The following is a 14194-nucleotide window of genomic DNA, read 5'->3' as shown; positions in this document are numbered from 1 at the left end:
ACCACATGAGGTGCGAATGACAATAAAGAAACTCTGACTCTGACTCTCTGATGTTGTCAATTGACCTAATTAGTGTTAATTGGTCTTCCAGCTGTTCATTATATGCTCAATTTCCGTTTTCCAGCCACCTATTGTTACTTGTCCCAACTTTTTGGGGATTTGTTGACACTGAAATTTTGAATTAACATATTTTTCCTTTAAAATGTTACATTTACTCAGATTAAACTTTTGATCTGTCATCTATGTTATATTATGGATAAAATATTGACATTTGCCATCTCCACATCATTGCATTCAGTTTTTATTCACATTTTGTTTAGTGTCCCAACTTATTTGGAATCCGGTTTGTACTAATGTTTTCTTTACAATTTGTGTTTTTGTTGGATGTAACTGGGACCCTATGTATATAGTTTTGTCCCACCTCATGTATCACAAGTGGTGTGTATGACAAATAAATTTCTTTGACTCTGACTATATATAATTTTTATTATTATTATTTTACAGTAAATTATTGATTTTAAAATGTTGATTTGTTAATAATCAGATTGAGGAATCCCTGAAGTCTGTTGGTAAGTCCAACCTGTTCACCCGCTTGTCGTACCCCGGAGCCGGACACCTAATCGAGCCACCTTATGCACCGAGCGTTCGAGCCTCTATGTGGTCCGTCAAACCCAAGAAATGTAAGCTTTAATATTTGTTGTAAAGTAACAAAATACTATTTTATACTATTCACTCCTTTTTCCTTAGAAATTTCACTCTGTACTTTAAAGTGTCTTTTTTTTTTCCTGTAGTGATCACTATGTGGGGGGGGCACCCTGCACCTCATGCTGCTGCCCAGGAAGATGCCTGGACAAAGATTCTGGATTTTATGGATAAGAACCTTAGGTGTTGATAAGTTGGAGTGGTATTTTACATGATCCTACACGGAACAATAAATTTATCTGGGTAAAAGTCCCATAAATGTATTTGTTGCTGTTCATTAAGCAGCAGATTCTCCACCAGAGGAAGCTGTTCTGTTGTTTCAGAGCTGTGACTTCAGAACCAGATGCTGTGCAGTTTCAGTCAGTGAAAGTTATTACAGCAGCAGTTTGAACTCATAAATGTCAGGTCACTTTGAGTTCATACTAGTCAACGGGGTAAAATATTTCTTATATACCTTTAAATAGAGCAATTTAAGTATAAATGTAGATAATTCTGTTGTTGATTCACAACATGGCTTGGTCATTTGCAGGAATAACATTGTATGGTAGAAGAAGGGTGGTATGGTGGAGCATTGGTTAGCATTACGCTTCAAAGCAAGAAGGTCTAGGTTCATCTCTCAGCCTTTCTGGGTGGAGTTTACATGTTCTACTCTTGCATTGCAAGAGGAGTCCAGCCAAGACCAAATGAGATTTCAACTTTATTCTCAGAAATATCTAATCAGTTTTTCTAAACGTACGTCGCTTTGGCATTTGATAGCAATTTACACTTAACACTAATCAACCGTTATTTTTTGTTGTTGTTGTTTTGGTTTTTTTTAACTGGTGATGGTTCTTGTAAACCATGTGCTGTTAAACATGTTAAATAGTTGGACTGGTCATATTTGAAGTGACTTCAGGCTGTCACTAGTAGCTAGTACTTTATCACAGTTGCTCCTCACAGTTCCAGGAACTCGTCTTAAGCGCAGAGGTGACAGGGCCTTCTCTGTAGCAGGACCAAGACTCTGGAATGAGTTACCTCTGCTTGTCAGACAGGCCCCCTCCCTCTCGGTTTTCAAGTTCTGTTTAAAAACTCACTACTATTTGGTGGCTTTCAACACCAGATGATCTGTGTTTTGAACCTGTATGCTCCACACTGGTTTGTTGTCATTATCTGCATCGTTTTTATGTCTATATTCTGATTTACTTCATTTTGTATATTGCTTTGTGTGTTACCTGTTGTTCTGTCTGTACAGCACTTTGGTTGGCCTTGTCGCTGTTTTAAGTGCTCTATAAATAAAATGGTATGGTATGGTATCAGCCATGACATCAGTGTTTGGAGTAAAGAGTAGAAATCTTCCTCCAGGCTAGGCTGATGGCTAGCAAAATTGGGGGCATATTTTTTTAATCCTTCATCAGACTTCAGGTAAAATATTAATTACTGATAACAGCTTACCACTTCAAAAAGTCTGAACTATCCTTTAAGCTCGTTCAAAAAGTCAGAAAAGCTTCAAGTTTGTGAGTTGACATAAATGTTTTAAAGAAGCAACTGTCAAGGTTTATGGATGTTTTTAACTACTATGTCTGAGAATGTTAACTGCCCATGAACCATGTGTTTGAGTTAGCAGAGAGTTATTTTCTCTCTCAGAGAGAGCTGAATGAGGAGATGATTTGATCCTGCATGTGCAGTTGGATGGACGAGGTCATCAGTCTTCCCTTGAGAGCTGATGAGTTTATAAAACAAACCTCACACGCTGCCTGTGGTAGATTCTCGTGACTGGGCTCCATGCATGTAAAAACTTCTGTACGTCTGAGTAACCTGTGGTGAAAGTCTGTCCGTACAAGTAAAACTAAAAATATTTTTGTGTCCTCGAGTGTGACTTCTTTGAGTAAATAAAATGAATAGAGGCTATTTTTATCCAACACTAACTTTAACAAAGAGAGATATTTAACATTATAACACACCACTTTGGTATATTTTATTTTTTTGTTCTATTTATACATTCACAATGAACTTGTGTTTTACAACAGATGTAGCACAAGTTACAAGTTGCTGTTATGCTAACACACCACTTCAGAGCATGTTCAGTCATCATGGCCGATGTAAAAAAAAAAAAAACTACCAAAGTTCCTATACAGGTTCTGAATCTGCACACTCAAGAACTGCATGGCAACAAAATGAATAAAAATGTTCTTGCGAAACCATTTAAGAATGTATTCCATCATTTTAAACAATGAGCTGTTAGATCTGATGCATTAGGTTATATCAAAACTTATTTTGTGTCTAATTGAGTAAAGCTTGTGCACTGTAAGAAATACTTGTACTACATTTTAGGAACAGTGAAGTTTTATTCAGTAAATTATCACAACTTGTATTTATCTTTTTGATGACGGGATGGACTGTGGTCCTCCAGCCTGAATCAGTAAAAGGGAGCCATGGAAAATACATGAATGAATGAGTCTTAAAATGACACAATGAACCACCATCAAAGCTGTTCATTTTGTCACACAGGCTGCAAAATATCAAACACAATAAAGACAAGCTGTTTCTGTCTCCCTCACGTTTTAGCATGCAGCTGATTAATTAATTTGATCATGGAAGCTCAGGGTGAAGAACTCATGGCACGCCGAGGTGACCATGGCGATCAGGGTAACAAACTCCTGAAAGTCGATCTCCAGGTCTCCGTTCTGGTCGAGATCAGCAAACAGCTGATCCAGAGTCTCGTTCTCGTGGATTTTCTGTTTAATAAGAAAACGATGAAAAGAAGTACACTGAACAAGATTAAAATTCTGCTCGTGTCAAGTCTCTGCAAATGTCTGCATAGTTCCATAAATGCAGTTTTCTTACACCGAGCTCTCGGGTTAATTAAAAATTAAAATAAAAAGGTGACATGCAGCCTCAAAGTCTGTGAGCTATTCCCATGACTTATTGAAACAATTATTAAGAAATGTATTGTTAAATCTACATTTGGCTCTCGATCAGTGACTTACCATAATGAAATGGTTCATCTCATTGTTGATGAGCGCTTTAAGCTCTGTTTTCTTCAGTTTACACTTATGACCGGAGTATTTATGGAAAACTTGAACAATAGTGGCCATACTGCTCTCCAGGTCTGACATGGCATCCTTTGAAGCCTGCAGAAAACAATTTAAACAGATTCCTGTCTTACTCTCACACAGATGCATTCTTTTTCTGATATTGAGACACTGAACACACCATATTTCTGCATTAATGTTGTGTTTGAAAATGTTCCTAGTAGGATCAAGAATTTGCTCAAGATGTTAGTTGTTCTTACCTCCATCTGTCGCTGCTCCTCCGTCCTGTTGGAATCCTGAGTGAGACTGAAGAATGAACAGCCATGTGTTTTAGACCTCACCCAAATTACTGCTGTATTGATCAACCACATGTAGTCCTTTCATTGCACAATGGACATCTAATGGACATCTGAGGTTAGAGCTTTGCTCTGAAACAATTAGCTTATAAAAATTTCCCTGGTGTGTGTGTGTGTTTAGTGTGTGTATGACTGTTTAAATGTGTGTGTGTGTGTGTGTGGGGGGGGGGGGGGGGGGGGTCTATTTTTCTCTTTCTGCTTTTGTTAAGGAAAGAATTAGATTTTTTTAAATCTTGAATAATGTTAATCAAGGATTCAAGGTTCTTTATTTGTCATTCGCACCCCATGTGGTACATGTGGTGGAATGAAATTATGTACACAGGGTCCCTGTTACATCCAACAATAAAATGTAAAAGAAAAACAATTATAAGATCTAAGATATGAACTAAGAATAACATAAACTAAAAATACACTAAGGACTAGTAGCATAAATATATTATGCCGAACAGCAGCACGAACATGAGTCTGTGTGAGCAGATGAGCACAAATGAACACAGCAACATGAAACAGATCAGCAGCAACATGAAACAGATCAGCAGCATCATTTTGTAATTTTTTCCACTGTGATTATTCTTGTTAGAGATTCATGAGTCTAACAGCCTCAGGGTAGAAGCTGTTCCTCCGTCTAGTGGTTCTACACTTAATGCTCCTCAACCTCCTTTCTGAGGGGAGCGGGGCAAAAAGTGTGTGTGCTGGATGAGTGGGGTCCTTCATGATGCAGGTGCCCTCTTCCTGCATCTGGAGGTGTAGATGTCTGTGATGGTGGGGAGACTGACTCCAACAGACTTCTGTGCAGCCTTCACCGCCCTCTGCAAAGCTTTTCTTCTGTAGCTGTGCAGCCTCCATGCCACACGTTGATGCTGGAGCACAGGATGCTCTCCACTGCACACCTGTAGGAGGAGGCGAGGACTGAACTTCCCAGACCAGCTCGCCTCAGCCTCTGAGGAAGTAGAGTCTCTGATGAGCTTTCTTTTATCAGGCTGGTGGTGTTGTTGCCTCAGCTGAGGTTGTCATTCAGGTGTACACCCAAGTACTTGTATCTGGAGACCACTTCCACTGCAGATCCTCTTATGTTCAGGGGGTGTAGGTGTGTTTGTTCCTTCTGAAGTCCACAATCATCTCTTTTGTCTTCTTCACATTGATGTGAAGGTTATTCTCTTTGCACCAGCTCTCCAGGTGTTCCACCTCCTGCCTGTAGCTGGACTCATCATTGTTTGTGATGCATCCCACCACCGCTGTATCATCTGCAAACTTTACAATATGACAGCCTGGATGGGTAGCTGCACAATCATATGTGAGCAGAGTAAACAGGAGGGGGCTCAACACACATCCTTGAGGAGAGTCAGTGCTGAGGGTTATGGTGGAGGAGGAGAATTTGTGTAGCCTCAGACTGTTTGTTAAGAAGTCTAGGAAGTCTTGCAAATGGAGGGGCTTAGTCCTAGTGTGAATAGTTTGTCCATCAGGGTCTGGGGGATCATGGTGTTGAAGGCAGACATGAAGTCCACTAAGAGCATATGGACGTAGGAGTTGCCACTGCATACAAGTGCATCATTTGGTGCAGTAGAATATGACTGCTGGTGGAGCAAAAACCAAATCAGGATGAACTTAATTTTTTTTAAAGAAATCGAAAACAAATACAAACAAGTATGGCCATTCACAATAGTGTAAAACTAAAAAGGGCGTAGTAGAGGCAGACTTAGATATGGGAACATCAAAGCAAAAACTGATTACAGAATGATAAGGTTAATTCGTACTCATCTACCCACAAAGACTCATGTTTCATGCTGTTGTTATTTGGTGTATTGTTTTGCACTGTTAGTGACTGATTAGCATATATCTTAGATCTTTTATCATACTGTTTGGTGTTTATTAGCATATATCTTAGTTTATATCTTAGATGCCTATTTAATGTTTATTTTAACAATTTATATTTTTGCTATTGTTGGATGTAACTGGGACCTTGTGTACACAATTTCGTTCCACCTCATGTACCACATGTGATGTTAAAGACAATAAAGAAACTTGACCTTGTTAGTTCCAGAAGATGTTGAAGTAATGACTCCTCCAGACCAGGTGGTGGCGGTAAAGAGTTTACAAACAAGCAGTTTAGTTAAATTTTGACAAATCTTGACAGATAACAAAGTCTAAACAACAATAACTGATTGACCAGGTTGTATAGATTCATCCAGGCCTGAGTGGACCTTCCTCCTTTAAAGGTTGTTTATCCCTCCTGTCTGTCTGCAGCTTCTTCCTGTTCCTGCAGACTCTGTTCACACAAACGGTGAGGAAACATTTGAACTGAAACATTTGAACTTCTCAGGTTCATCATGCTCGACTCAAACAGCAGCACTTTGTTATTTTCTTCTTGCACTTTCTGCAGATTGTTCCTCTCGACAGTCCTGTGTTTTTATCAACTTTCACCTGGTGGATCTGCTCTTTGCTCCATGGATTTTTCTTTCAGGAGTTCAGTATATGCACCAGTTTGGTTAATCATTATTTATTTCAGTGTTACTCATAAGGACTGGCATGAATACTTTAAATATGGGTCGGATTTAAATAACAAAGTTAGTGGTTTTAGTCCCGAGTTTAAGAGACTAACCTGCATAAATAAGGTTGAATGAGTCTTGTACTAATCCTATAATCTAACAGGATCTAGAGTCCTGGATTTAAACTTCAAGTTTAATAACTAGGGTTGGATTGTTATGCTGCCTTAAGCTTTGACTATTAGAGGACTAATTGACCTAATTTCCTTAAATTATTTGCTAAAATTGAATAGTTTTCATTTGAGACTATTTCTATCTTTACATGTGCTTCTTGACCTGCCATTGTGTATCTGTTCCTCTCAAACCCAGCTGGTTGAAGCAGATGGCCTCTTGACCTGAGTCTGGTTCTGCTAAAGGTTTCTTCCTCGTGAGGGAGTTTGTTCTTTCCACTGTCGCCTTCGCGCTCAAGATGAGAGTTCTGTGATGAAGTTAAACTCAAAGCAGTCTGCTCCTCAGATAAATAATGTTAAATTATTATTTATATATGTGAATGTTTCTGTTCAGTGCCCTGAGACAACTTCTGTTGTGACTTGACGCTGTATAAATAAACTGAATTGAATTTAAATGGGTTTCTGTGCAAAGGTTATGAACAAAAAATATCTTACCCGTTAAAGAGATTTGTTAGGCCCCTTCCACACCACCGGTAATCTGGATGTCCAACATTTTTCAGTCAGGTCATCTGGACAGTTTCTTGTATACCTGGATTATTGAGCATGGACTTTGTTGGTAATCTGGATAGTTTAAAAACTGAATTTCTGCTTTGTTTAAGTTTTTAGTGAGAAAAACAAACTTTTTTAAAGACATTGTTTCTGGTGGATCAATGTGGACAATTTTGTTTGTTAAACTCATCAAGGACTTCAAAAAAATCTCTTGCATCGTTGTCCTTAAATACATACATGTAGTCAGCCATTTCAAATTGCAGTCATGATTTATAAGTTGTTTTTTTTTATTTATTTATTTGCCATTTCCACCCTTTACATGAATGAACTCCTGGAGATTTTAAAGTATCAACTTCAACCTTGGTCAATATATTATTAAGACATGGTGGATTAAAGGTGATCAAATGCTTGATTAATGTTTTATCTCAGCATGTGGGCATGGTAAAACTTTAAACTTTGGCTTTTTGCCATGAAACACAAATTTAAAAAACTTGTTATATCTACAACATAAAACGTCTGGTCTGCACCAAAGTTTGAGAACAGCCTGATCCTAAACACATCCACATTTCAAAATTACTCCATGTCCTTAGCCCCGCCCACTGATAGCAGGAAGTCACGATTTACTCATGGTCATCATTTTCTGACTTAAGGGCTTGTAAGATGACGTATAACAAGGTAACGTTTAACTGTGGTTGGCGGTCATTTTGACTCACCGTGCCAAATTTGAAACCACTTTTTTCCCTTTCTAACTTTTACATTTGAACAAACTGCCCCTGGAGATTTATGAGTTTTGTTTTTCCTACTATTTATTTAGTTTTGCATGGAGGTGACAGTGCACATTGCCTAGAATTGAAAGCATCAAGGTGCAAGGACCGTTCGTCACTGCTTGCAGCTTTAATTTGGCGTTTGACATTTTCTCCATATTGTTTTCAGACTGAACAGAGACGCTGTAATGTTCAGCGCAGGCGTGAGTGTGACAGCGATTCTGCAGCTCAACAGCATGAAGATGAAACTACTTCATAAGGTTCATGGGAAACTAACATGTCTGCAGCAGCTCACAGGTAATTCTGTATATTTTTAGGAAGCTCATTAAATGTTGTGGTAGTAGCTGACTGTCATCCCCATCACATCCTAAATGTGCAACAAGATCAGGTGACATCTTTGTTTAAACTTTTACATACAATATGGTGGATGATACGATTTTTCCAGTAATGCTAGACTATTTTTCAGTTTTGTTGTTTGTTTTTCAGCCAACCAGTCCCTAAAATCTTAAACTTTATAATAGTAGTACATTTACATAAGAATTGTGAAAAGTCTTTATTCTGTAATGCAGGTTCAGTTCGGTGGAGGAGCAGCGCCAGACCAGCCCCGTTACTGACGGCCGCTCCTGTTCGCACCCTCATGGACGAGAAGATCAGCATCAAAGGTCGCTTCCTGCCCCCCCACTGTCCCGTCACAGTGTACGCTCGAATGCACAGCGACGAGGGAGACCTGTGGGAGTCATTTGCCCATTATAACACAAACGCAACAGGCACTTTTAGCAGTGAGTACATTTTACGAACATGTGTGTTTTTTAATGAACATACTGCATAATATCTTATGCATGATGCAACTTACTGGTAAATAAGAAACCTGTGTGTGTAGATAGTTTTAAAAATTGTGAATAAAACATTAAAAAAAATTATTGTGTTGCCATTTAGCTGTTTATTGTATTAAATAATATATTTTTCATTATGTAGAACATGGTTAAATATGAACTATTTGCTAAAAGTTAAGCAAATCCAAAAGTTTCTGTGTTCCATTTGTGAGTTAAATATAAACTAGCAGATTAACATGTACCTGTATATTTACAGTCTTTCTAACTTGGTATTTTGTTTAACTTTTTAAAATTTGCTTCTTGTCCACTCAACAGTGACCAGTGATCATTCAGTCGGAGGCTCCTATCTGGGCTGTGAGCCGATGGGAGTGTTCTGGGGGATGCAGCCAGCTCCTGGAGAAAGAGAAGGTTTGAGGCAGGTGAAGGCAGCTTGTTGTTCCTGAACGCTTCATAGAAATAAACCCATGTGTCTCCTTAGGCATGTAAGAAAACCTTTAGTAGTGCAAAGGTGCCTTCACAAAACCCTTCAAGTTGGGATTTTTACACCCTCACAGTGTGACTTCTGAATAGGAGTTTGAAGCCAGTCTGCTGTTGTTGAACCTTTGTGGGGCCACTGAGTTAGTACCCATCCATCCATCCATCCATCCATCCATCCATCCATCCATCCATCCATCCATCCATCCATCCATCCATCCATCCATCCATCCATCCAATGCTAGTTTTATTTTAAAGAGATTTTGTCATCTTTTGGTGCATTTTTATTTTTATTTATTTTATTTATTTATAAGTTTTATTCTTTTTTTTTTTTAAACGAAACAAAACAATTCAATATACAATAAGAGAAACGATCACAAATAAACTGAAAGGCAGCAGAAAGAAGAAAAAAATCTTATATCTACCCCTTTTTACCAAAAAATTAATTCAAACAATAATAATCTTCAAATAAAAACAAAATAAACAACTCCTTCTTGAGCATCAATTCATACCAGTACATGTTAAGCTATTTCATATTTTTTTAACAAACCAACTTTGATCATTCTCTTAAACATAGACATTCATCTGGCATTTTTAACATCACTCCCTAGATTATTCCATAATCTAATTCCTTGGATTGAGGTAGAACGTTCCTTCAGACTAGTTGGAAATTTAGGTTTCACAAAGATTTCCATCCCCATAAGATTATAACAACTCTCTCTTTTAACAAAATTTAATTTGATATTTAAAGTTAATGTATTAATATGAGCCCTATACATAACTGATAAAATACTATAATCTACCAAATCATGGAACTTCAATAACTTCAGTTGATAAAATAATGTACTTGATGGGTGACTGAAATGCTTCCTGGTAATAATTCTTACAGCTCTTTTCTGTAAAACAAAAATAGGATTTATAATTGTTTTGCATGCTTTCTCCCAAACATCAATACAATAAATTAAGTGTGGAACAACGATTGAGTTATACAACATATACAGAGCTTTATCCTTCAATAAGTCCTTGACTTTGTACAGTACTGCAATAGATTTGGCTATTTTTTCTTACAGAATTTATGTGATGTTTCCATGTTAGCTTTTGATGATAACACCCAAAAACTTAATCTCATTAACGCTATAAATCTCAACACCCTCGACTCTAAATGGAACATTAACAGTTCTCTTTCTATTACTGAATATCATACAATTAGTTTTCTCTAAGTTTAATGATAATTTATTAAGTTTAAACCCAGTTTGTATTTTTACAAATTCTGTCTGCATCAACTCCAACACCCGTTCTATATCTTTACCCAAACAAAAAAATGTAGTATCATCTGCAAATAAAATACATTTAAGGAGTCCATTTATGTCGCTACCTTACATTTACATGAGTTGGATGTGTGCTATTTAATTCAAATCCCTGTTTACACCACGAGGATTCGTCAGATTATTGTGTTATACTAACATTACATGCCCAAATGTCAATATGGTGCATTTGTTGACGGAAACAAGAATGAATGAAATATCTTGAGTCTACAATATCTTAAATCAAATACAAGTCAAAGTACATATCTGCATTTTCCATTATTGTGGATTTAGATTTAACTGCTGAAATGTCCCCCTTTATTCACAGACTGAAGAAGAAAGATGTGGAGACTCCTTACGTGGTGCACATCTCCCTACTGGAGGGTCACGTTTCTCCCAGGGAAGTTCAGACCACTGAGCTGGCTGCAGTAACTGCTGAACGGTGGTACCTCGCACCAGGAGTGAAGAGAACGGAGATTCGTCAAAATGGAATTGTAGGAACTTTATTCATACCTCCTGGTGAGTGTTAAAGCACATTATGTGGTGACATTTTATTTTTATTATTTAAGAACTGAGGGAAATTCTAAATACAGTCAGATGTTGCATAAGATGTGCACTGTCTTTGTAAAGAGTTCCAGTTTGGTTTTAATTCATGTCCAAGCATTACAACAGCACTTATAAAAGTTTTTAATGATTTTCTTTTATCCAATGACTCTGGCTGCTTTAGTTCTTTTAGATTTTTCTGCTGCCTTTGTCATAGTTTTTTTTTTTTTACAACATTCTTTTTTCGAGGCTTAAACATGTTTGTTTCAGAGGTACAGTTCTGTCATGGCTTAAATTTGTCACAGAGGTTTTTTTTATGTACAGTATCTGTATGAAAACACTCCTTTACCTCAGCCCCCATTAGTTCTGGCGTAGCTCATAGGTTCATTTTGGGTCATACTTTGCTTTTATTGTACTTTATATGTTGTTTTTGAGATTGATATTTAGGATGTACAGACAAAGTGCACCCCAAAGACCCCTTATGATGATTACAATCAATGGAAACAATGTTCCCTCGCCTGGACGTGGGTCACCGGGGCCCCACTCTGGAGCTGGGCCTGGAGGTGGGGCACGCTGGAGAGCACCTGGTGGCCGGGCTTTTACCCATGGAGCCCGGCCGAGCACAGCCCGAAGAGGAGATGTGGGTCCCCCTTCCCATGGGCTCACCACCTGTGGGAGGGGCCAAAGGGGTCGGATGCAATGTGGGATGGGTGGTGGCCGAGGGTGGGGACCTTGGTGGTCTGATCCTCGGCTACAGAAGCTGGCTGTTGGGACGTGCAATGTCCTCCACCTCTCTGGTGGGGAAGGAGCCTGAGCTAGTGTGTGAGGTTGAGAGGTTCCGGCTAGATGTAGTCGGACTCACCCAGACGCATGGCTCTGGTTCTGGAACCAGTTTCCTTGAGAGGGGTTGGACACCCTTCCACTCTGGAGTTGCCCCTGGTGAGAGACACCGAGCAGGAGTGGGCATACTTGTTGCCCCCCATCTTGGTGCCTGTACGTTGGGGTTCACTCTGATGAACGAGAGTGTAGCCTCCCTCCGCCTACATGTGGGGGAGGCTACCCTCACATTCACCCCTATGAACGAGAGGGTAGCCTCCCTCTGCCTACGTGTGGGGGGACGGGTTCTGACTGTTGTTTGTGCTTATGCACCGAGCAGCAGTTCAGATTACCCACCCTTTTTGGAGTCCTTGGAGGGTGTACTGGAGAGTGCGCCTCATGGGGACTCCCTTGTTCTGCTGGGTGACTTCAATGCTCACTTGGACAATGACGGTGAGACCTGGAGGGGTGTGGTTGGGAGGAATGGCACCCCTGATCTGAACCCGAGTGGTGTTCTGTACTTCTGTGCTCATCATGGATTGTCCATAACAAACACCATGTTCAAGCATAAGGGTGTCCATATGCGTACTTGGCACCAGGACACCCTAGGCCGCAGTTCGATGATCAACTTTGTTGTTGTCTCATCTGATCTGCACGTCTCTGACACTCGGGTGAAGAGGGGACGGAGCTGTCCACTTCCACTTACCACTACCTGGTGGTGAGTTGGCTTCAATGGTGGGGGAGGATGCTGATCAGACCTGGCAGGCCCAAACATATTGTGAGGGTCAGCTGGGAACATCTGGGAGAGTCTCCCTTGAGACAGAGTGGTACACCACCAACACTGTTTATTGTGGAGGTGGTGTGCTGCTGACCTCAACTCGGGATGTCGTAGTCCGGTGGGCAGAATACTTCAAAAACCTCCTCAATCCCACTGGCACATCCTTCACTGAGGAAGCAGAGCCTGGGGACTTTGTGTTGGGTTCTCCAATCTTTGGTGCTGAGGTCACTGCGGTAGTTAAAAAGCTCCTCAGTGTCAGGGCCCCGGGAGTGGATGAGATTTGCCCAGAGTTCCTTATGTCTCTGGATGTTGTAGGGTTGTGTTGGTTTACGCTACTCTACAATATTGCGTGGACATGGGGGCAGTTCCCCTGGATTGGCAGACCGGGGTGGTGGTCCCCCTATTCAAAAAAGGGGACCGTAGAGTGTGTTCCAACTAAAGGGGATCACGTTCTTAAGCCTCCCTGGTAAGGTCTATTCAGGGGTTCTGGAGAGGAGGGTCTGTCGGATAGTCGAACCTCGGATTCAGAAGGAGCAGTGCGGTTTTCCTCCTGGTCTAGGAACACTGGACCAGCTCTACACCCTCAGCAGGGTCCTGGAGGATGTGTGGGAGTTTGCTCAACCGGTCTACATGTGCTTTGTGGACTTGGAGAAAGCGTTCAACCATGTCCCTTGGGGAGCCCTGTGGGGGGTACTCCGGGAGTATGGGGTACCAAGCCTTTTGGTATGGGCTGTTAGGTCCCTGTATGACCAGTGTCCGAGCTTAGTCCGCATTGCCGGCAGTAAGTCAGGCTCGTTCCCTGTGAGAGTTGGACTCCGCCAAGGTTGCCCTTTGTCACAGATTCTGTTCATAACTTTTATGGACAGAATTTCTAGGCGCAGCCAAGGTGTTGAGGGTATCCGTTTTGGTGGCCTTAGGATCACTTCTTTGTTTTTTGCATATGATGTGGTCTTATTGGCTTCATCAGAAGGTAATCTAGAGCTTTCGCTGGAGCGTTTCGCAGCCGAGTGTGACGTGGTCGGGATGAGGATCAGTTCCTCCAAATCTGAGGCTATGGTCTTGAGCCAGAAAAGGGTAGAATGCCCTCTCCTGGTCAGGGAGGAGGTTGTGTCCCAAGTGGAGGAGTTTAAGTATCTTGGGGTCTTGTTCGTGAATGAGGGAAAAATGGAGCTGGAGATCGATAGGCGGATAGGTGCGGTGTCGGCAGTGAAGCGGGCGCTTTACCGGTCTGTCATGGTGAAGAGACAGCTGAGTCAAAAGGCGAATCTCTCAATATACTGGTTGATCTACATTCCTACCGTCATCTATGATCATGAGCTTTGGGTTGTGACCGAAAGAACGAGATCACGGATACAGGTGGCCGAAGCATCCTGTGCTCGAGCATCAATGTGTGGCATGGAGGCTGCACAGC

The 14194-nt window shown here is 40.6% G+C and overlaps 3 protein-coding genes across 3 annotated transcripts in view; 2 read left to right on the top strand and 1 right to left on the bottom strand.

Annotated features, from left to right (window-relative positions):
* LOC119411976 (bile acid-CoA:amino acid N-acyltransferase) overlaps positions 1-1470 on the top strand; it is an 18882-nt gene extending 17412 nt beyond the window's left edge. Inside the window, exons 11-12 of the mRNA XM_037678951.1 lie at positions 545-680; positions 792-1470. Coding sequence (XP_037534879.1) covers positions 545-680; positions 792-892 — 237 coding nt within the window. The 3' untranslated portion in view covers positions 893-1470. The remainder of the gene's footprint in view (positions 1-544; positions 681-791) is intronic.
* Positions 1-14194, top strand: part of LOC119411943 (serine/threonine-protein phosphatase 6 regulatory ankyrin repeat subunit C-like) — a 1101338-nt gene that overhangs the window by 882670 nt on the left and 204474 nt on the right. The gene's annotated exons all lie outside the window — the stretch shown is intronic.
* Positions 3258-4131, bottom strand: LOC119412066 (protein S100-B-like). Its single transcript, XM_037679043.1, has 3 exons — positions 3974-4131; positions 3669-3812; positions 3258-3416 (listed from the first exon to the last, which is right to left on the bottom strand). The coding sequence occupies exons 1-3, from the start codon at positions 4082-4084 to the stop codon at positions 3258-3260; spliced, it is 414 nt and encodes a 137-aa protein (XP_037534971.1). The 5' UTR covers positions 4085-4131.

The sequence above is a fragment of the Nematolebias whitei genome, chromosome 7 (genome assembly GCF_014905685.2).
Source record: "Nematolebias whitei isolate Nwh7 chromosome 7, NemWhi1, whole genome shotgun sequence".
NCBI lineage: Eukaryota > Metazoa > Chordata > Actinopteri > Cyprinodontiformes > Rivulidae > Nematolebias > Nematolebias whitei.
Note: the sequence above shows the minus strand (reverse complement) of the source record. Positions and strands in the feature narration are given on the sequence as shown.

Coding starts and splice junctions, on each gene's coding strand:
- LOC119412066 (XM_037679043.1), bottom strand. CDS start 4,084: ATGTGGTTGATCAATACAGCAGTAATTTGGGTGAGGTCTAAAACACAT. Junction 3,813..3,973: donor AGGAGCAGCGACAGATGGAG/GTAAGAACAACT, acceptor TGTTTTCTGCAG/GCTTCAAAGGATGCCATGTC. Junction 3,417..3,668: donor AGATGAACCATTTCATTATG/GTAAGTCACTGA, acceptor CTTATTAAACAG/AAAATCCACGAGAACGAGAC.